The following is a 23465-nucleotide window of genomic DNA, read 5'->3' on the forward strand; positions in this document are numbered from 1 at the left end:
TCTCACGTGTCCATTGTGATTACCAAGTGTGTGGCGCGCTGACTCGCGTGTATCATGGAACACGTGTTCTAGGCCACTTGATCTGCCACCTCAATTAATGAGGGAGATCAAGTGGCTCACATTTTTTGGTAATTTTCTGATTTTCTTTTATTCCTTTTATTTTCATTAATTCATATTAATTTTAATATTGATCCAAAAAATATGAGAGTTTCACCAAAAAAATTTAAATATTTTCCTCTTTCATATTCTAAATTAAAATTATTTTTGGATCATTATTAATATTTTCATGATTTAATTGATTTTTCATTTGTTTTTAATTGTTTAAAAATACTTTGAAGTCTTTTAAATATCTGAAAAAATTTCTCCAAGGTCCTTTGACCTTGTTTGACCTATGATAAATCTCATGGCCATTTATTTGGTGTTTTGATGAGGTTTTAGGAATTTGACAAACCATATTTAATTTAAATGAATTATTTTAGTATTTTTAATTGGAATAAATTCCAAATAATTTTGTTGACCAATTGTGATGACTTGTTGATGTTTGACTGTTGTTGTTGGGCCTTGATCAAGATTGATTTGACTTTTTAAAATTAATATCATTGGATTTAGGGGATTGATGGAATGTACATTCCATCTCCCAAAATGAATGAATGATATTAATTTGGTAAAAGTCCTCCTTTGATCAATTTGAGTTTTCATCTATTCCCCTCCCTCTTCATCTTATTACCCCTTCTTTATGCATTCATCTCATTTGGCCTATGATATCTCAAAGTCCTAAATCTAGTTGATTGAAAAATTAACATGAGTATGGATGAGATTAGGCCACACCTTTTGCATATTCTTTTTGTGTGTGGTATGTTTCATGAGCATAGTTCATATTACTATGTCTCTAACATGCATTAACACCAAAATTCTATTGCCCGACCTCAAATAGTTGTGACTTCTACATAAGTCCAATTACAATTCACTACAACAAACAAGACCTTAGACAGCGCTTTTTTTAGCCTTAGACAGCGCTTTAAAGCGCTGTCTAAACCTCCGCTGCTAAAGGTTTAGACAGCGCTTTTTTAAATCTTAAAAGCGTTGTCTAAGCCCCCCCCCCCCCCCCCTTAGACAGCGCTTTGGCCAAAAGCGCTTTATAAGACCCTCTTATTTTAAATTTTTTAGGTATACCTTAGACAGCGCTTTTGAAAAGCGCTGTCTAAGCCCCACCCCCTTAGACAGCGCTTTGGCCAAAAGCGCTTTCTAAGACCCTCCTATTTTAATTTTTTTAGGTATACCTTAGACAGCGCTTTTCAAAAAGCGCTGTCTAAGCCCCCCCCCCCCCCCCCCCCCCCCCCCCCTTAGACAGCCCTTTGCCTAAAGCGCTTTCTAATCCCCCCCTTAGACAGCGCTTTTTACAAAAGCGCTGTCTAAGGTATACGAAAATTTTTGAAGCTTTTGTTTTAAACCACATTTTTTCCAGGTTTATAAACCAGAATTTCTACCTGTTTTCAACCAGATTTTGACAGACAATTATCACATTTTATATATGCCATTTTGGCCTTTTTTCTACCAATTTTTGGCTAACAAATATATATATAACCAATTCAAACCAATTTTGCCTTAAATGTATCAAAATATATACAAATTTATGTACACATTTACAAGTCATAACATATACTACAAATGTACACATTAATTACACAAATTTATGAACAAACATTGAGCTTTATCATGAATTGACACCACTCCTCTTTGATTTCGTCCACTTGATCCTTTGTATAAAATGCATAATTTAAGACAATTAGTTCAATTTAAGACAATTATATGTAATTACCTCTGGAATGTTCGGCTGAAAGGTACAGTTGATACTGTCTTTGTCCGAAGCATCTCTGTATACTGTTGAGGCGCTAGCCTCTCTTTCTCTCCTCAATGCATCAAGCTCAGCTTGCATGGCTTCCAATCTTGCATGAAGCTCCCGATTACTAGGAGCCTTTCCTTTTTTAATACTCAGGGAGGTCGGAGCCTTTCCTTTCATAACATACTTGATAACTACCGTTAATATATCAAACTTTTTTTGGTGTTAGAAAAAAAGGTTAGATTAAGTACCATCTGAAGACCACTTGGGCTCAATTGGAGACTCTATAACGGAAGGATCATACCCAGCTACACAGACACTCTTGTGGATCTCTCTGCATCGAAACAAGAGATGATTAAGCTTCAAGTTGAAACATGACATTTACATATAATAAGAAACTATAACATAAATTATTATATGGAACTTGAGGCAAAGAGTTCAGCTCACCCATTTTCAGAAATATAACCGACCCAAAGTTCGGATTTATCCCATGGCATGTTGGGGTGACTCCATTGTATCCATGCTATCCTCTCACTTTTAGGATCTAGACGCGGGAAAGCATAGAAATCACTCCCACCGACTAGTACTTCTGGTTCTGAAAGTTGCACAACACAATTACACTTAATATTGATTGCAATACCTTATAATGAAAACAAGCATTAAGATTAAGACAGTCAAAATATAATAACTTATGAAAACTTATAACAAACAACAAATAAACACACACGCATAGTATTCATTAAGCTCCTCATAAAGCTAAACTCACTAGTAAGATGGAAATTTTTACCCTGAACATTGTTGTTGCCAAGTGCTATGGATACAATAGTTGTAGGTGGATTTAGACTGCTTTCCCTACGATCTAGCAACATGATTGAACATTAGTGAGCAAATAATTGAATGATTTAAGTAAACTCGCAATGGAAGCGTTCTAACATACGCCTTAAAGAAGAACTCATTCTTAATTGCTTACCTTCCCTTACAGCAATAAAACGGTTAAAGCGTGTATCCAATACTCCATCTGCATAGCTTACAGTCGGTCCACCATAATCCGGAGTGAGAGGTATAGGAGACACATCTGGTGTGATCAAACACACAAAAAAAAACAGCACAAGTTAACAAAATTGCTTACTTCACACACATTGAAAATCACACAACACCAAATCAACATTCTCATGTTGATACAAATCAATATGCAAGTATTGAGCAAAAAAAAAATCAATATGCAAGTATTGAGCAAAAAAAAAATCAATATGCAAGTAAACTACAGTTGACTATAAAGAAAACTTAATTTGATGGCAGAATAAAACTACCATGCATTTTTGGAAAGACGGTAAGTTTGATAAAATCATGGTGGCGCTGTGATTTTGTTGGTAGTTTTTGCTAAAATCGTCTGTGTGCCAGTGCCACCGTAATTCAGCTTAACTCGCCGTGAATCCAAACATGCACATATCAAAGGTGCGCAAAAATAAGGGTATTGGGGAGTGAAAACTGATGCTTGCTTACCAAGAGAAGAGATGGATTGTTTGTATAATCTTTGATCCTTGTAATTTGCAAAAAAGACAACATCTCCTGAAACAGTGAAAGCACCACCACCATATTCCTGAGCCAGGGTTCTTGTAACACCCCGAATATTGTTAGATTAATTTAAATATTATTTTAATATGATTATTTGAAGGTGAAATGAATTATTAAATAATATTGGGAATTATTATTATTATTATAGATGTTATTTATTTTAATAATAATTAAATAAATAAAATAAATGGAATATGAAGAGTGGAAGGGTAAAAGTGGAATTGGATAAAAGAGGCCAAAGGGAGAACTCAGAGCTTTCACGTGTTGTTGCCTCAGAGTCAGAGAAAGGGGAGAAACGCTGAAGAGAAAGAGAAGGAAGAGGAAAAGGCAAAAGTCTGCTCAGAACTTCCTTCAATCCAAAGAGGTAAGGGGTCTGAACCTTATTAAACAATAATATGCTGAAAATGGTGAAATATTGGATGAACGAAATTGGGATTTTAATCGAAGGAATTCGTAGAAATTATATGCAATGATGTTAAGATTTGTGAAATCGAATAGGGGACTATTTGTATTAGATGATATGAGGGATTTTGTGTGAAATTTGGACTGTGGAAGGATGAATTTGGATAGATCTCGTAGCAGAGAAAGCCATTGCAGATCTGGAAATCTGGTTTCTGGTCATACGCGTATGGCACTAGGCAATACGCGTATGAGATTGCTGGTACGCGTATGGCACTAGGCAATACGCGTATGGATGAGGAAGATGATGTTTTGAACGTGTTTTGGTCTCTGTTGGTACGCGTATGGGAATGTGATACGCGTAGCATACGCGTATGGACATGGCAATACGCGTATGGATTTGGTCAGGCGTGGGCAATACGCGTATGGGCATAGGCAATACGCGTATGGGCAGACTTGTGGTCTTTCCTGGGCTGTTGTTGTGCAGTTTTTGGTTGGTTAGGCTGAGCGAGGTAACTTAGCTGATGCATGGTATACGAGGGATCATTTCCCGTTGCTTTGAGTGGTATAGATATTAGTAGAGTGTGATAATACTGTGTTTGATTATGTGGCATGATGTGATATGCTTTTGTGATAGAATGTGTTAATGATGATGATAACATGAATATATGATGCTGTTGTTGCTATGTTGATTATGATGCATGCTTGGTGTGCATGCATTCATGAAAGGCCGATGCCTAGTGATGAACGGACTGAGTTCCAATGATGTTGTTGACTCCGGGCTTGTTGAGAGGCTTGGTTCCTTGCGGGGAACTCGGATTCTATGGTGATGAATCTGGGAGTGGTGATCCTGTAGTTGGTCACAAAATGGGTATACCGAGTCGTGTTGAGTCATGCATGGGTGTGTGCATTGCATTTGATATGTTGTTTTGTTGATGTTCATGAATATGTTGATTATGATGATTATGATGAGCTGTGTTGGCATATGTGAAATATATTTATGTTTATATTTCTGTCGTTATATTATTATTTAATAATGTAATTCTCACCCCTTCTGCATGTGGTTATGTTCATTTATGATGAGCAATGTGCAGATAAAGAGGAGTAGCTATTGTTGAGGTTTGAAGAATAAGTGTAGAGTTATTCTACAGAGTCGAGTCAAATGCTCTGGTCATGTGACACCGGGGTTATGGGATTCGATAGATAATTGATTATTATTTACGTTGTTTATGATGACTAACATGTTGAGATGTTTTGTTGAGATAATGTTGAACCATTATTATGAATTGTTATATGATGAATGATAATATTAATGTTGTTGTCCGCTGCGAAGTTTTAATAAAATAAATAATATGTTTTATGTTGTGATGCGATAATTGTTATGTTGTAAGAAATGTAAACTCTTCTACATGTTGTACTCTGATAATCTATTTAAATATGTCGTTTGGGTAGAAGGGTGTTACATTAGTGGTATCAGAGCATGGTCAGTCCAGTCGAGTCATAATGTGATGTTTTCCCTATTGGTCGATTAGTGTAAATGACACTGTCGATATTTAACGGTTGTAGTTGTGTCGTGCAGAGTATGGCTGGAGAAAATGACCGTGCGATTGCTGAGGCTTTGGCTGCTATGGCGCAGGCTATGCAGGCGCAGCAGAATCCGCCGGTCGACGAGTTTAGGAATTTGGGAAGGTTTCTGAAGAATAACCCTCCTACATTCAAGGGGCGCTATGATCCAGATGGTGCTCAGATTTGGCTGAAGGAAATTGAGAAGATTTTCCGGGTGATGACGTGTACTGAAGCACAGAAGGTGCAGTTTGGTACGCATAGGTTATCTGAAGAGGCTGAAAACTGGTGGGATAACACTCGCCAGAGGATTGAAGTACCAGGTGCTGAGATGACTTGGGAAAGGTTCAAGACGGTCTTTCTAGAGAAATATTTTCCTGCTGATGTGCGATGTAAGAAGGAGATGGAATTTCTGGGACTGAAGCAGGGTAACATGTCTGTTGCTGATTACGCTTCGAAGTTTGAGGAGTTGGTGCAGTATTGTCCTCATTATAATAATGCTGATGCTGAGGAATCCAAGTGTTTCTCCTTGGGGTGCACCAGTGTTGTTAGTGAAGAAGAAAGAAGGTACAATGAGGTTGTGTGTCGATTATCGGCAGTTGAATAAGGTGACTATCAAGAATCGGTATCCATTGCCGAGGATTGATGATTTGATGGACCAGTTGGTCGGAGCTCATGTTTTCAGTAAGATTGATTTGCGGTCGGGTTATCATCAGATCCGAGTGAAGTCAGACGATATTGCGAAGACTGCTTTCCGTACGAGGTATGGTCATTATGAATACACTGTGATGCCGTTCGGTGTATCTAATGCTCCAGGTGTGTTTATGGAATATATGAATCGTATATTTCATCCGTACCTTGATAATTTTGTTGTGGTGTTCATAGATGATATATTGATATATTCTAAGACGGAAGAAGAGCATGCAGGACATCTGAGAATTGTTTTGCAGGTGTTAAGAGAAAAGAAATTATATGCAAAGTTATCTAAATGTGAGTTCTGGTTGAAGGAAGTGAGTTTCCTTGGCCATGTGATTTCGAGTGGTGGGATTTCTGTTGATCCTGCTAAAGTTGATGCTGTATTACAGTGGGAGACTCCGAAGTCTGCTACTGAGATACGCAGTTTTCTGGGGTTAGCTGGTTATTATCGCAGATTTATTGAAGGCTTCTCTAAGTTGGCATTGCCGTTGACGCAGTTGACTAAGAAGGGTCAAGTATATGTGTGGGATGCAGCTTGTGAAGCGAGTTTTGTGGAGTTGAAGAGGCGGTTGACCAGTGCTCCAGTGTTGATCTTGCCCAATCCTGGTGAGTCCTTCGTTGTCTATTGTGATGCTTCTTTGATGGGTCTTGGTGGTGTTTTGATGCAGAATGGTAAAGTTGTAGCTTATGCTTCTAGACAGTTGAAAGTTCATGAGAGGAATTATCCTACGCATGATCTAGAACTTGCAGCTGTTGTATTTGTGTTGAAAATGTGGAGGCATTATCTGTATGGTTCCAGATTCGAAGTGTTCAGTGATCACAAGAGTCTGAAGTATCTGTTTGATCAGAAAGAGTTAAATATGAGGCAGAGAAGGTGGTTAGAATTACTGAGAGATTTTGACTTTGAATTGAGTTATCATCCCGGTAAGGCTAATGTAGTTGCAGATGCGTTGAGTAGAAAGTCTCTACATATGTCTATGATGATGGTTCGGGAGCTTGAGTTAATTGAACAGTTCCGTGATATGAGTTTGGGTTGTGAAGTTTCCGCTGATAGTGTAAAGTTGGGTATGCTGAAGTTGACTAGTGGAATTCTGGAAGATATTCGGAATGGTCAGCAAGTTGATGTCGCTCTAGTTGATCATATTACTATGGTTAACCAGGGTAATGGTGGTAATTTTGAGATTGATGAGAATGGCATCCTGCGATTTAAAGGTAGAGTTTGTGTTCCTGAGGTGTCTGAATTGAAAAAGAGTATTCTTGAAGAGGGCCATAGGAGTGGATTGAGTATCCATCCAGGTGCAACTAAAATGTATCAAGATTTGAAGAAGTTGTTTTGGTGGGCTGGTATGAAAAGAGATGTTGCTAAGTTTGTGTATGCCTGTTTGACCTGTCAGAAGTCAAAGATTGAACATCAGAAACCGGCAGGTATGATGCAACCTTTGAAGATTCCTGAATGGAAGTGGGATAGCATTTCCATGGATTTTGTGACGGGATTGCCGAGGACGACGAAAGGTAATGATTCTATTTGGGTGATTGTGGATCGATTGACTAAGTCGGCGCATTTCTTGCCGATGAAGATTAATCACTCTTTAGAGAAGTTGGCAGAGTTGTATATTGAGGAGATAGTGAGGCTGCATGGTATTCCATCCAGTATTGTGTCTGATAGAGATCCAAGATTTACTTCTAGATTTTGGGAAAGTTTGCAGAAAGCGTTGGGAACTAAGTTGAGGTTGAGTTCAGCTTATCATCCTCAAACTGATGGTCAGACCGAAAGAACTATCCAATCCTTGGAGGATTTGTTGAGAGCTTGTGTGTTGGAGCAGAGTGGTTCTTGGGATAGTTATTTGCCGTTGGTGGAGTTTACTTATAATAATAGTTTTCATGCTAGTATCGGTATGGCTCCATATGAAGCATTGTATGGTAGGAGGTGTAGAACTCCATTGTGTTGGTATGAATCAGGTGAGAGTGTTGTACTCGGACCTGAGATTGTGCAGCAGACGACTGAAAGGGTTAAGATGATTCAGGAGAAAATGAAGATTTCTCAGAGTCGTCAGAAGAGTTATCAGGATAAGAGGAGAAAGGCACTTGAGTTCCAAGAGGGAGATCATGTGTTCTTGAGAGTTACTCCGACGACAGGTGTGGGTAGAGCTTTAAAGTCTAAAAAGCTTACTCCGAGGTTTGTGGGTCCGTATCAGATTTTGAAGAGGGTTGGAGAAGTGGCGTATCGGATAGCTTTACCGCCGTCGCTTTCTAATCTGCATGATGTGTTTCATGTATCTCAGTTGAGAAAATATATTGCGGATCCTTCGCATGTTGTTCAGTTGGATGATATCCAGGTGAGGGATAATTTGACCGTTGAGGTGTTGCCAATTCGGATAGATGACCGAGAAGAGAAGACCCTGAGAAGTAAGAAGATTGCTCTAGTGAAAGTTGTTTGGGGAGGTCCAGCTGGGGAGAGCTTGACTTGGGAGCGTGAAGATCAGATGAAGGAGTCGTATCCGGCTCTATTTGCTTGAGGTATGTTTTCGAGGACGAAAACTTCTAAAGTGGGGGAGAGCTGTAACACCCCGAATATTGTTAGATTAATTTAAATATTATTTTAATATGATTATTTGAAGGTGAAATGAATTATTAAATAATATTGGGAATTATTATTATTATTATAGATGTTATTTATTTTAATAATAATTAAATAAATAAAATAAATGGAATATGAAGAGTGGAAGGGTAAAAGTGGAATTGGATAAAAGAGGCCAAAGGGAGAACTCAGAGCTTTCACGTGTTGTTGCCTCAGAGTCAGAGAAAGGGGAGAAACGCTGAAGAGAAAGAGAAGGAAGAGGAAAAGGCAAAATTCTGCTCAGAACTTCCTTCAATCCAAAGAGGTAAGGGGTCTGAACCTTATTAAACAATAATATGCTGAAAATGGTGAAATATTGGATGAACGAAATTGGGATTTTAATCGAAGGAATTCGTAGAAATTATATGCAATGATGTTAAGATTTGTGAAATCGAATAGGGGACTATTTGTATTAGATGATATGAGGGATTTTGTGTGAAATTTGGACTGTGGAAGGATGAATTTGGATAGATCTCGTAGCAGAGAAAGCCATTGCAGATCTGGAAATCTGGTTTCTGGTCATACGCGTATGGCACTAGGCAATACGCGTATGAGATTGCTGGTACGCGTATGGCACTAGGCAATACGCGTATGGATGAGGAAGATGATGTTTTGAACGTGTTTTGGTCTCTGTTGGTACGCGTATGGGAATGTGATACGCGTAGCATACGCGTATGGACATGGCAATACGCGTATGGATTTGGTCAGGCGTGGGCAATACGCGTATGGGCATAGGCAATACGCGTATGGGCAGACTTGTGGTCTTTCCTGGGCTGTTGTTGTGCAGTTTTGGTTGGTTAGGCTGAGCGAGGTAACTTAGCTGATGCATGGTATACGAGGGATCATTTCCCGTTGCTTTGAGTGGTATAGATATTAGTAGAGTGTGATAATACTGTGTTTGATTATGTGGCATGATGTGATATGCTTTTGTGATAGAATGTGTTAATGATGATGATAACATGAATATATGATGCTGTTGTTGCTATGTTGATTATGATGCATGCTTGGTGTGCATGCATTCATGAAAGGCCGATGCCTAGTGATGAACGGACTGAGTTCCAATGATGTTGTTGACTCCGGGCTTGTTGAGAGGCTTGGTTCCTTGCGGGGAACTCGGATTCTATGGTGATGAATCTGGGAGTGGTGATCCTGTAGTTGGTCACAAAATGGGTATACCGAGTCGTGTTGAGTCATGCATGGGTGTGTGCATTGCATTTGATATGTTGTTTTGTTGATGTTCATGAATATGTTGATTATGATGATTGTGATGAGCTGTGTTGGCATATGTGAAATATATTTATGTTTATATTTCTGTCGTTATATTATTATTTAATAATGTAATTCTCACCCCTTCTGCATGTGGTTATGTTCATCTATGATGAGCAATGTGCAGATAAAGAGGAGTAGCTATTGTTGAGGTTTGAAGAATAAGTGTAGAGTTATTCTACAGAGTCGAGTCAAATGCTCTGGTCATGTGACACCGGGGTTATGGGATTCGATAGATAATTGATTATTATTTACGTTGTTTATGATGACTAACATGTTGAGATGTTTTGTTGAGATAATGTTGAACCATTATTATGAATTGTTATATGATGAATGATAATATTAATGTTGTTGTCCGCTGCGAAGTTTTAATAAAATAAATAATATGTTTTATGTTGTGATGCGATAATTGTTATGTTGTAAGAAATGTAAACTCTTCTACATGTTGTACTCTGATAATCTATTTAAATATGTCGTTTGGGTAGAAGGGTGTTACAGTTCTCACTCCAAATTCCTTCGGAGTAATATCTACAGCCTCGCCCCCTGGATTTTGCGGCTCAAGTTTGGAGTAATACACTTTCTGGTATTGCAAAGTTTGTTAATAACATGCACTCAGTAACATAAAAGATAATGAAATTGCAAAGTTTTCACTCCTCATATACATAACACATCAACATAAATTAAGGTAAAAAATGGTCGGTTAATAATTTTAATCTCAATCTAAAGTTTCGTATATATCATCACCGAATAAAAAATTTATCTAAGAAATCAAATAACTATGCCAACCAAAATCATAAACACACTTCACATTATGATAATAACCATGACAAATCATATGACGCGTTGGGAATCAATTGTAACAACCAGTATAAATAAGTAACAACAGTCACAAGTTTGAGATGAATTTAATGTCAGATACCATTCAAAAAACTTTTAATTATTTAAAAAAAAATTATAGTACTAGATTGTGTCGGTGAGAGAGATGCAAATATGACGATAATGCCAGAAGATAATTACAAGTGAAGCAAAAATTGAGAAATGAAAGTACCTGAATTTCGGTATTGTGAGTAGATACGAGAACTTCCTTCTTGATGTCACATTTGAGATCGGGAACCAAGAGAGGGGGAGGCGTCCGACTTCATATATATTTGATTGAATCTTCATTGGTTAGGTGCACCCATCTTGCTGAATGATTACAATGTATTCTCGTTCGCTGTTAGGGTTCGCTGGAGGGGTTTAATCGCAGAAGGGAAAACAAAAAGAACTGAGAACGAAAATAGAAGTCTGAAATTTAATTTTAATTAGACCTTAGACAGCGCTTTTGTGGAAAGCGCTTTCTAAGATATGCCTTAGACAGCGCTTTCCAAAAGCGCTTTCTAAACCCCCACCTTAGACAGCGCTTTTGGTTTTAATTTTTTTTTAATTGAAAGACTTTAAACAGCGCTTTCTCAAAAGCGCTGACTAAGGTCTATATTTAAAAGCGCTTTCTAAAAGCGCTGTCTAAGGGGGGGTCTTAGACAGCGCTTTCTAAAAGCGCTGTCTAAGACCCCCCCTTAGACAGCGCTTTCATTATTTTTTTAGAACATTTTCCGTGTTTTATTTTTATTTTAACCTTAGACAGCGCTTTCTTTTAAAAGCGCTGTCTAAGATGCGCTGTTAAAAAACCTTTTTGGCGTAGTGATTGCTTAACATAACGCTAAATTTATGACATAAAAGGCATAATATTCAAGTTAGTGAGATTATAAGTCTCCCCTATTTCATGGTACTGTGTGGGAACTTGTCCTTTTTTCCTTCCTTTGGAAGATGTCTTGGTTCAAGGATCCATGCTTGTGGTAAGTGGGTTGAGTGTTCTCTAAAGAATGTCTAAGAAAAGCAAAAACAAAACAATACTAACTTCTAACCTATTAACTACTAACTTTTAATTTCAAGTCATTTACTTTAATGTCAGTTAATTCTAGCTTTATTTCATTTTCCATTATTCATATCATTATAATTGTTTATGTTAATGCAATTTTCCCTTTGTCCATTTGGACCATATTGTGTGATATACTTTGTTTTGTGTATACTTTGTTTGTTTGTGTGGTCTTTGACCATTAATGTACATAATAACAAAAAAAAAACCTAAAAAACTTTTGTATGGACTGTTGGCTTGATCTTGGACAAATGGACTTAGAATTTAGGCAACATCCCTATGCTAAAGGACTTGGCAAATGCCAACTTATTAAGAAACCAAGTGCTTGTAATTTGAAACTTCATCTGATACATCATTCAAGATCTCTCTAAGTTTATTTGCAACATGATCATTATGGAGTTGTTATTTTGAACCGGTGACTTGTGGAATTCATATGTTACATGGGCTATTTTGAAGAAGATCATGGAATAGATAAGCTTGGATGTGGCCATCTTTATTTGATGCCTTGCTCTTCAAGATAATATAATTGTATATTTGTGTGTTGCTTGATTCTAAAAGTCCAAGGGAATTCTTGATTTCTATTGACATTCTTGTCTATTGGATTGCTACCCATTTGGTCAGATCTTTTCAACTCTAAACTTTTAATTTTTGTACATAGGATAAGTCTCTTCATCTTCTCCCCATTTCTTTAATTTCAAAATCTCTCCCTCTCTTTTCAAAATCTTCTTTGATTGAACTGATTTTGTTCTAAACTTTGACCACTTTGTAAAAAAGATAGAAACTTTGGCCTTATGCCATTGCATTTTTAAACTTCTTTTCTTAAATCAAACTTGTAAATAAACTTAAATATACTTGACTTAAACTTTCAAAAAGCCAAAAAATAACTAACTCATTCAAACCATTTTTAGGCCTTTGTGCCTTTCAAACTTAATTTTGTTAAAAACAATGCATCCACTTTGAAATTTGTATCACGAACTACGAGGTTTTGATCCCTCATTTTTATGTTGGCACAAGACCGAAGGTCTTGCCAAACACAAAAATATAATTAATGAATTATTTTCTCATCCCCCCATTCTATTTGTTTGTAAACGTCACTTTGTACAAAATACATATGCACACAAAAAGGGATCCCTAGGAGTACCTAGGACACTTTGGGTGCTAACACCTTACCTCTGTGTAACCAACCCCCTTACCTGTAATCTCTGACATTTTATTAGTTTTAATTTGAAAACTTCTTACTTTTGGGTTTTGTTAGTACTTTTTCCCTTTTCCCTTGGAAACAATAAAAGCGCGGTGGCGACTCTTATTATTTGATCTCTAGCTTATCCATAACTTGATGATCATGAATTTACCGCTACACTAAGCTCTACAAAAAGGCCTCACTATCATCATACCAAGACACGAAGAAACTACACAAGAATTCTACAATACACTTGAACCATATTCTAAATACTTGCTATTGTAAAATTCAGTAATCACAAAAGAGTTGTTGCTCAAAGTGTGATCATTGATCATCTTCTATTAATTGTGTTCATACTGCTTGTCTAGAAGCACTAAACACACACTTGTAATTCTTAATAGTTGTTGTGATTCCTTAAGTGACTTGTGAAGTCTGTAGACTTTAGAGGGCTAAGAGATTGCTGAACTCTTAGACGATTATTGTAATCTTTTAAGATTATTGGATTAAGTCCTTATTGAAGCCAAAATCACCTTGGTTGGATGGACTGGAGTAACTTTGATTTTCAAGCGAATCAGGATAAACTTATGTGTAGTTTGCTCTTACTTTCGTGTGTGTGGTGTTGCAAAAGTTTTTATTTACTGAGAAAACATTTCAAACCCCATTTCTTGTGTTTCTCCACCTTCATCCATATGAAACAACATGGAAACATAAAGGGGTGGGAAATAAATTCCATATATAAGTGGTGCATAAAACACCAAGGATAGTTTAATCAGTATAACTAATCAATCACAATCACAACTAGAATGATAACAACAATCTATAGTTTGATTAGTATAACTAAGCAATCACAATCACAACTCGAATAATAACAACAATCAATTAACATGTGCAATTATGTATGTAATGTCCATCTCTTTTACTCCAATTCATGTAATACCAATCTCTAGGATATTCAGAGATATGTTTTTGAGGTATCCAAACTCGTTACTTGGACTGAAGTCGTACTCATCACTAGACCATAATCCTACTGATCACTGAATCAGAGTCCTACTCGTCACTAGGTCAAAGTCCTATATATCTCCAATATACATGATGTATGAATGCTACAAGAAATATGCAATTCTCATACATACCTCAAACTTTTATACTCATCACTGGACCGAAGTCATACTCGTCATTAGTCCATTTCGGACCTACAATATATCACCAATAATTATTGTCGTTTTATGGCCATGTCATTGGTTCCATCAAACATAATTATCTAACATCAACAATTCCTTCACATGAGGTACTCATACATTATCTCAACATAATAACTCAATAACACTTTCTCATCAATCAACATCAAACAACAAGGAACAAATCAGAAAACTTGAAACTACTCATAAATTTGAGTCAAACATCTCAATATGGTTAATCAATCAGGGATGATGGTCAGACCGTCTCATCCATGACGGTCTTTTCCCTCTGGGTGTGATGCATGTCATCACTGATAGTTTGGGGATCATGCTCTCATTCGAGGGCGTTGACGGTTGGAACGTCACTCGGCTGACGCCCGCCATTGCTGACGATTTTGAGTCTTCTTCCCCGACATGGTGATGGTTGGTCCGTTACTTCTGTGCAGAACACGATTTCTGCATTTTCTCCATTAAATCGTTCCAGATCTCAATTTCCTTAACCGGTCTCATACCATTCAAACACCCAACATTCAATTTACACATTATAACAACAAAACATCAATTTAAAATTTATCACATCAATTAATCCGAAAATCATCATCATATTCCTCAAAACACTCATATATACTTATGAACATCAATAATCTAGATTAAGTATATATAATCATAGAATTTGCAACATTAATAGAGCATAATTCAAATTTAGACAAATAATAATATAGAGAGGTTTTGCACAAACCATCTTAAGATTCAACTTCCACGTCAATGGAAGAAAAGGGAAAAGAGAGTGGGTTAGGGAATCCCCATTATTGCTCATGCTTAAACACTAATATATTAAACAATTCCCTCTTACCTCGATTATTCATAAAATTTGAAGCTTTATTGACTTTAGATATGAAGGCTCTCCTTTTTCACTCTCTATACTAGAGTTTGCTCTTTCCTCCTCTTAGACTCTTTTCCACCAAATCCTACATAGTATTATTCTTCCCTTCTATTTAAATAAAAATCTAATTTATTTTATTTTAATAATTTTTACTAATTCCCTCAATTCTCACTAACTTTACTCACCTGCTTATATATAATTAAATTTTAGTTTGTTGCCCCAAACCCATAATTTTCCACATCCTTCAATAATTTGAATATTAACCTATAACTAAATTCTCCAAATCCACATTAAATTAAATAATAAAAATAATAATAATTAATTAAATAAAATACATTTCCAAAAGTTCAAATAAAATATAATAAAAATATTAGAATAAAAAACCTGAGTGTTGCACTATTAGTATATTACTAGTTTATATTCTTTTGTTTACAGTTTTGGATATTACATGTTGTAAGCCCATTTTCTCATTCTTGTAAAAAGGAGAATTTAACGTGTCACTCCCACATATTTTCATAATTTTCAAATTGTCCATGGACAAATTTGAGTCAAAAGTGCGAACGAAATTTTCTGATAACAAACCAAATTCCTGATAGTTCATTTTTAAATTACTGGTATGCATTTTTTATCGTTTTTTAAAAAAAAAATTAACATACTGGATTTTTTGATAAATTCAATATTGTAGTTTATCGAAAATTTCAAAAAGTGTGGTAGTTTATCGGAAATTTTAAAATTTTCGATAGTGTAAAAAAATTTCTAAACTTTTTTAATTTTTTTCTTTAGAAAATTCCAGTATTTCTACAAAAAAATCAGAAATCATTTATTTTTTTACCGGAAATTTAGCAAATTTTCGATAATCGCAATAGAAAATTCCAAAAAAAATTAATAAGGGCATAAAAGGCAATAGCAGTCACTATGTGGGGGTGTCAGGTTTAATTGAAGGGGGTGGCAGGTTAAATCCTCTGTAAATTCCGACCCTATATAATGGATCATATATCATTTTTCTGATAAATGAGAAACATTTTGGGAAATTTCTTAATGCACCATATATGTTTCTTAGGCACCACATGAAAATACTAAAATGTCCCCCAGTTTCCACAGATGCATCTCCTGACGCACCCAATACACACTCAACATATGTCATTCTGAGTGACGCCCTATAAGTTGGATTTTTTTAATACCGGAGATGCATCTCCGAAAATTTCCCGAAATAAATTCATATTAATCAGCCCAATGGAAATTCCAGAGATGCATCTTCGGAAGTTTAGGGCGGGATTTCGAAAATTATTGTCACCTTTGCATGTTAGTTTTTTCCGAAGATGCATATCCGGAATCATTTGATAAAGATAGAGTTGCATGATCCCACAACCATACTTTTTTTCATTACAAACCCTCACCAAAAACTCTTCCATTCTCAATCTCTATTTTCACTCCAAAACTCCAATCTTGTGGTTCATTACATCAAAGGGAACAAAAGAAGTTGGAATTCTAGGTAAAGATCATTTATTTTAAGCCTCATTGCATACATTAATCTTGTTTCTATCTGAAAAACTAGAGTTTTTTTCCCATAAATGTATCTTCGAAACGAGTATGAACTTTTTTGGAAATATATTTCCGGTATCAGTCTGTGTTCATTTTTCAGCTCTGTTTATAATAATAACACTTATTTACTGTTTTGTGGTAACTGTTTTCATTAGATATAGTGCACCCTGATGTTTTCCCCCAACAATTTGTGTCTCATAATGTCCAATGTGTTGTTGTGAAAGCGGTAGATGTTGGCAATCAATTTAAAAATGAGCAAGAGTTTGAATATCGTGATCAAATGCTTCAGTGGATTCATATGAATGCCTCTAAACTGGGATTTTGTATGGTTATTAGAAGGTCCAATAATGGTTCGGCTAGAAGATGTGCTTTTGTGACAATGACGTGCAAAAGAAACGGAAAATATAGAACTCCTCTCCGGAAATTTTAAACGAGACGACACTGGTTCAAGAAAATTAAGTGTCCCTTTACGGTGCGTGGTTATATGTTGGCAAACAATAATTGGAGATTTAATGTCATATATGGTTTGCATAACCATGATTTGTGTAAAAAGTTAGTCGGTCATCCAATTGTGTGTCGACTCATGCTAGAAGAGAAGGAATGTGTTGCTGACATGACTTTGAATTTGCTTCAACTGAAAAATATACTTGCAACTTTGAAATGTAAAGAACCCGAAAAATATCACAAATATCAAGCAAGTGTATAATATTCAGTACCAAACTAACAAGTCGCTTAATGGGGATAGGACTGAAATGCAACAACTCTTGAAAATGTTGGATGATAACAGTTATGTGTTTAGGTACCGAACGTGCAAGGATGGAGTTACCGTTAGAGATGTATTTTAATTCATCATGATTCTACAAAGTTGTTCAACATATTTCCTACTGCACTCATACTTGATTCAACGTACAAGACCAACAAGTATAGACTTCCATTATTGGAGATGGTTGGTGTTACCTCAACTGAGAAGACCTATTCTGTCGGGTTTACATTTCTAGAGAGCAAGAAAGAGGAGAATGTTACTTGGGCCTTAGAGGTGTGTCGAGTAATTTTGAAGGACCAAGATAAGATATCTAAAGTGATTATTATCGACCACAATATCACCTTGATGGATTCGGTTGCAAGGGTATTTCCTACTTCTTATACATTACTTTGCAGATATCATATAACAAAGAATGTGAGAAGTCGGGTTAAACCCGCAGTTGGGACGAAATAGATAGAGTCTGAATATGGACAAATGGTGAAGGCGGGTGTGGTTGTGGAAAAAATAAGGGAAGAATGAAATCATATAGTAAATTTTTCCACAAAAGAATTATATGTTGATTTTGCTATGCATTTCAAGAAAGTTTGTGAAAAGTATCCTGATTTATTGAGATATGTTGAGAGCACAATTCTTGACTAGGTGAAGGAGAATATTGTTTGTGCTTGGGTCAATCAGGTTAGACACCTTGGAAATACAACAACTAACTGAGTTGAGTCTGCCCATGCTACATTGAAGAATTGGCTGGGAAGTAGTAAGGACAATTTGTGTAGAGATTGGGACCCTGTGAACCAAATGATTCCGAATAAGCATAATTAGATACATACATCATTTGGTCGGAGCATCACAATTTTGGAACACAGATTTAAAGACAACAATCTTTATTCTCAATTGTTTGACAACATATCTCGAGCTGGTTTGAATTATATTTTTCACGAGGCTAAATGAATTGATAATGTAGGCTCCAATAACACAAAGTGTGAGTGCATAAATGTAAAAATATATGGTCTCCCATGTGCTTGAGTTATTGCAAAAAAGGTGAAACTTGGTTGCCCAATAAGAATGGATGAGGTTTGTACTCATTGGAAGAGGCTTAGGTTTGATGTTGATGGTGTCATGAAAGACGATAAATCAATATCTTTATTTTGACCGAATGAGAATTGATACAAGAGATATTTTTTAAAGTTTGTGACAACATGAAACTCCACATTAAAGAACAATTGAGGAATATTGTTTATCCAGAAACCACCGACTTGAAACCACCCTCTCAACCATTAAAAATAAAATATTCTCTAAAGAAGCTCAAGCCTACATCGAGTGACAATTTAACGGTGCGGTCTCCTTCGTATTTTTAACATTTTGGTAAAGTTTTTCCAGACTCACTAACTCTAAAATCTCAAAAAAGTGTTTTCAAAGGAACTTGCATTAGCAAACCACCTCTTACGCCACATCCACCAAAGATTTCATTCATTGACGAGATTCTGGTGTTTATGCACAAACACATCAAGTGGATCGTTAATGTTGAGAGGGACGGTAATTGCAATCATCAAGTTGTTTCGACTTTAATCGGTAAATGAGAAAATAATCATACACTTGTTCGCCATCAACTTATCTAAGAGTTGATGACTCATAAAGAATCATACACACAATTGTATGAAAAGAAAGAAAACTTCGATACAGTTTATGAGTCTCATGTACCTTGCCTTAGTGGATCGGCACTGGAGGAAAAATGGACGTGGTTCCCTGAAATGAGTCACCTCACAACATATGTGTATGATATATTGTGTGTTGATCTGCAATGATTTAATTTTTTGGAAACCTTTTTCCCACTACGTACCGCCCCATCCCAAAATCCAAATGATTATATTATGTGTATTTAGTGGTTTTCAAAATCACGACATTTTGTTCAAATTTACTTAAAACTGGAATGCCCTATACCACTTACATCACCGAAGTTGACATCTCATTCAACAACTTGGTCGAACCATTTTATGGAAATGATGCAAAAGTTTGAGAAATTGAGCAACATTGAAAGAGAATCAAATGCACAAAATTCAAAGGGGGTATCACCTGTAGATTTAGCTGGTGAAAAATGTTTCGATTCGTTTTAATTTCCTATTTAGCCAGACAAATAAGTATATGTAATTGTGTCTCAATATTAATGAAGGGTAATATATTCAATTTCTTAATATTTTAATATATTTTTTATCTTTCCAATAACATTTGTTCATTTGTTAAAAAATGTCTTCAATTAAGTTTTGTTTTCAAATGTTCTATTTTCTGCAAGTTTTAGGAGAGGTTCCGAAGATGCATCTCTAGAACAAGATAATAGGGCGCGAAACCAGAGATATATCTATGGAATCAACTTGTTAGGTTTTGAATGGTCCACATTTGTCTACAATTCTATAAATTAAGACGCTCTTGTTTATTTATCACACAAACTGAAAAATGTCTCAAATGTCAAAAATAAAAATCAACTGATATGTCACAAATGTCCCCTTCTCCAACGTAACTCCCAAGCGAAAGTTTAAGCTCAACGAGTACACATCTCATGCAGATATTAAATATGAAATCTATAATCTCTTATCTTGCGGGGACAATCGAAGAATTATGAAGCTAGAATACCGTTCACCGTCAATTGACAACGGATGGAAGATTGAGTTCACCAACTTTAAGCTCAAGTTGGATGCATATGTAAGGGCTACGTGGAATACATTTTTCTGTTTCGAAACAAAAGTTATGCTCGAGTTGGAAGCGACGATTTCAAAATCAAACGAAGATGTTGAAGCGTCCCCCTGGATATTAAAGTGTAATGCTTATTTTATGTTATGAATGTTTATTTTATTTTGTCAAATTACATGTTTATGGTGGCTACTTCTAATACTGGTGTGCAAACGCTCCAAAAATGTATCTACAGAAATATACCGAAGATACATCTCTGATATTAAAAAAACCCAACTTATAAGGTGTCATTCAGAATGACATACGTTGAGTGTGTATTAGGTGCGTCCGGAGATATATGTCAAGGAATTAGGAGACATTTTAGTATTTATGTATGGTACCTAAAAAAACATATAGGGTATATTAAGAAATTTTCAACATTTTTTTTTACATTCCATTTCTCCTTTGTTTGGGTCCAATGGACCAAATTGACTTAAGCCTAAACACTGCAATACTGACAACAAAATCAAGGTGTTATGTAGGTATGTCATGGACAACAATGACGATAGCAAAACCCATTCCTTCATTTCTTCTTAATCCAAAATCAACGGTGAGACATATGAGTGTGATGTATATGAGTTTTGCTTTCGAAACACCAATACTATCTGATTTACGATCAAGAGAAGTTCAAATTTCTTGCATTTGAAAAAACGAATAGAATATTACCTAGGATCTGGTCTTGTGTCACAAATCACATACCAAAATCCAATTTATTTCGAAAATAATCAAAGTAAATTTTACCTGCTAAAGGTACGGGGCGATGAAGATGTTGAATATATGTTTGTTAGTCACGAACATTCTGGTTGCAACTCTATTGAGTTATATATTAATCTCCAACAAAGTATATCATCTCAACAATCTCAGATAACTAATGAAGCTCTGATGAATTTGATTCAGAAGACTAAGATGAAGTCGACCTAGAAGCAGAAGTAGAAGTCAACGTCGTTGATGAAGAAGAAGAAGAAGAAACTGAGACACATGTCGATCATATGTTGAATAATAATATTGAAGATGACGATCATCCAATGCCCTTACCTCCAAGTCATGTATATAATCCACCGTAACATATGACAAACATGGACTTGCATGATGGTGAAACATCCAACAGTGTTTTTTATAACCCATATCCACGATCAGACGGTGAGTTAAAAGTGGGAGACATGTTCCGCACTAAAGAAGAATGTGTGCGAGCTATCAAAAAATTTCACATGAATAACTCTACTGATTTCACTGTGAAACACACTGATTCGAGAAGGTATGTCATCGAATGTTGTAACATCCTTTGCAAGTTTCGGTTGGTTGCATCTCACAAGAAGAGAAGCGATTATTGGGAGATAGCTTCTATAGACACACCTTACAGTTGCATTGCCACTAATGTTGTACAAGATCACCGTAAATTAAGTGTTGAATTGATATGTCAAGACATTTTGCCGCTTGTTAACAAAGACCCATTATTGAAGGTGAGTATAATAATATCTCATATCATCACAAGATATAATAATACTCCCTCTTACAAGAAAGCATGGATTGCAAGGACAAAGGCGGTTGAACAGGTATACGACAACTGGGAGGATTCATACAAAGAATTGCTACGGTTTTTATAGGCACTTAAAACATACGCACCAATAACTGTTGCAATTATGGAAACATTGTCAGCATTTACGCTAGACAGAACTTGTGTTGCTGGAAATAGAATTTTTCACCGGCTCTTTTGGGATTTTCAACCAGGCATCAAAGGTTTTGCATTCTGCAAACCTATTATTCAAATTGATGGAACATGGTTATACGGAAAATACAAGGGTGCTTTGCTTATGGCTGTTGCCCAAGACAACAACAATAATGTCTTTTCCATTGCCTTTGCTCTAGTTGAAGGTGAAACTGCTGGTGGTTGGGGTTTCTTCCTTCGTCATCTCAGAACACATGTCGCTCCACAAGCCAATCTCTGTTTGATTTTAGATAAACATACTGCCATTGAGAGTGCTCACAATAACCATGATAACATATGGCATAATCCTTCTTCTACCCATGTCTATTGCATTAGACATATTGCACAAAACTTCATGTGTCCAATCAAAGACAATAACCTTCACACAAAAATGGTGAATGCAGGGTATGCTCTAACTCAGCCATCATTTCAATATTACCGTGACGAAATTAGATTGTCTAATGCAGAAGCATGGAGGTGGATGAATAACATACCATTAGAGCAGTGGACACGGGCATTTGACAGAGGTTGTCGATGAGACCACATGACAACAAATCTTGTGAAATGCATGAACGGCGTATTCAAAGGCATTAGAAATCTACCAATAACCGCATTGGTTAGAACAACCTATTTTAGGTTGGCATCTACCTTCACAACCAGAGGGGAAAGATGGAGTGCGGTGTTAATGTTAGGTCAATTATTTGGTGAATGTCGTATAAAAGTGATGAAAGAGGAAACTATTAAAGCTACCTCCCACGCGATTACAATCTTTGACCGTCATAGATAAAATTTCAGTGTACAGGAACCAATAGACCACATTGAGGGAAGACCAAATTTATCCTATGCCGTCAAACTAAGCAGAAGTTGGTGCGATTGTGGAAAGTTCAAGGCCTTCCATATTCCTTGCTCCCATGTCATTGCGACATACGCACATACTCGCCAGGACGCTTACAACCATATATCCAATGTTTACAAGGTCATTACCGTCATGAATGTGTATAACGAAAGCTTCTTAGTGCTAGCAATGTAGGAATACTAGCCTTCATATGAAGGGGACATAGTTTGGCACAACGATGAGATGCGAAGAAAGAAAAAAGGACGACTAAATAGTACGCGTATTAGAACAGAAATGGATACGACTAATAAAATGATAAGATTATGTAGTATATGTCGTCAACATGGATCCAATAAGAAAAAAATGTCTCAATCTAGGGGCAACCTCTGCATCATAATTTAGTACCTCCTTTCAATTTTTGTAACCTTGGATTTTTATATATTAATAACTTTTTGTTACAACAAGGTTAACAACAAACATCACTCTAACATAAGCACACTTAAAACCGAACAAGTCTAAATAAACAACAACAATCAAATTGATGTCATTTGGTCCAAACATCATTTTCCTAACATCCTTATCCATTTTTACTCACACCCAACCAAATACACCATTGAGTCTCTCAATACTTCTAATTTTTTCTCTTCTGATATTTTTCCATCTAACCAACGAACCAGCTCCCTCTTTAGTTGATCGAAACAGCAGATGTTCCAAAAGAGCATCTTCATCGGAAGTTTGTCTCTCGAATAAATCAATTTTCCATAGCGACGACGAATACGAAACATGTTTGCAA

General features: G+C 36.2%; 1 protein-coding gene across 1 annotated transcript; it reads right to left on the minus strand.

The window, feature by feature from the left end:
• Nucleotides 1-2034: 2034 nt before the first annotated feature.
• LOC127136452 (uncharacterized) lies at nucleotides 2035-22159 on the minus strand. The gene is made up of 7 exons (XM_051063006.1): nucleotides 22099-22159; nucleotides 21647-21761; nucleotides 3344-3453; nucleotides 2811-2915; nucleotides 2628-2699; nucleotides 2288-2435; nucleotides 2035-2174 (listed from the first exon to the last, which is right to left on the minus strand). The coding sequence occupies exons 1-7, from the start codon at nucleotides 22157-22159 to the stop codon at nucleotides 2084-2086; spliced, it is 702 nt and encodes a 233-aa protein (XP_050918963.1). The 3' UTR covers nucleotides 2035-2083.
• Between the last annotated feature and the right edge of the window lie 1306 nt (nucleotides 22160-23465).

The sequence above is a fragment of the Lathyrus oleraceus genome, chromosome 4, assembly GCF_024323335.1.
Source record: "Lathyrus oleraceus cultivar Zhongwan6 chromosome 4, CAAS_Psat_ZW6_1.0, whole genome shotgun sequence".
NCBI classification, from domain to species: Eukaryota; Viridiplantae; Streptophyta; class Magnoliopsida; order Fabales; family Fabaceae; genus Lathyrus; species Lathyrus oleraceus.

Excerpts from the sequence above, each read along its gene's own strand:
- LOC127136452 (XM_051063006.1), bottom strand. The coding sequence starts at position 22,159 with ATGGGTAGAAGAAGGATTATGCCATATGTTATCATGGTTATTGTGAGC. Across the intron at positions 21,762-22,098 it reads TGTGAGCACTCTCAATGGCA|TTATTGGTGCGTATGTTTTA; the intron begins GTATGTTTATCT and ends TAATTGCAACAG. Across the intron at positions 2,916-3,343 it reads ACAATCCATCTCTTCTCTTG|ATGTGTCTCCTATACCTCTC; the intron begins GTAAGCAAGCAT and ends TGATCACACCAG.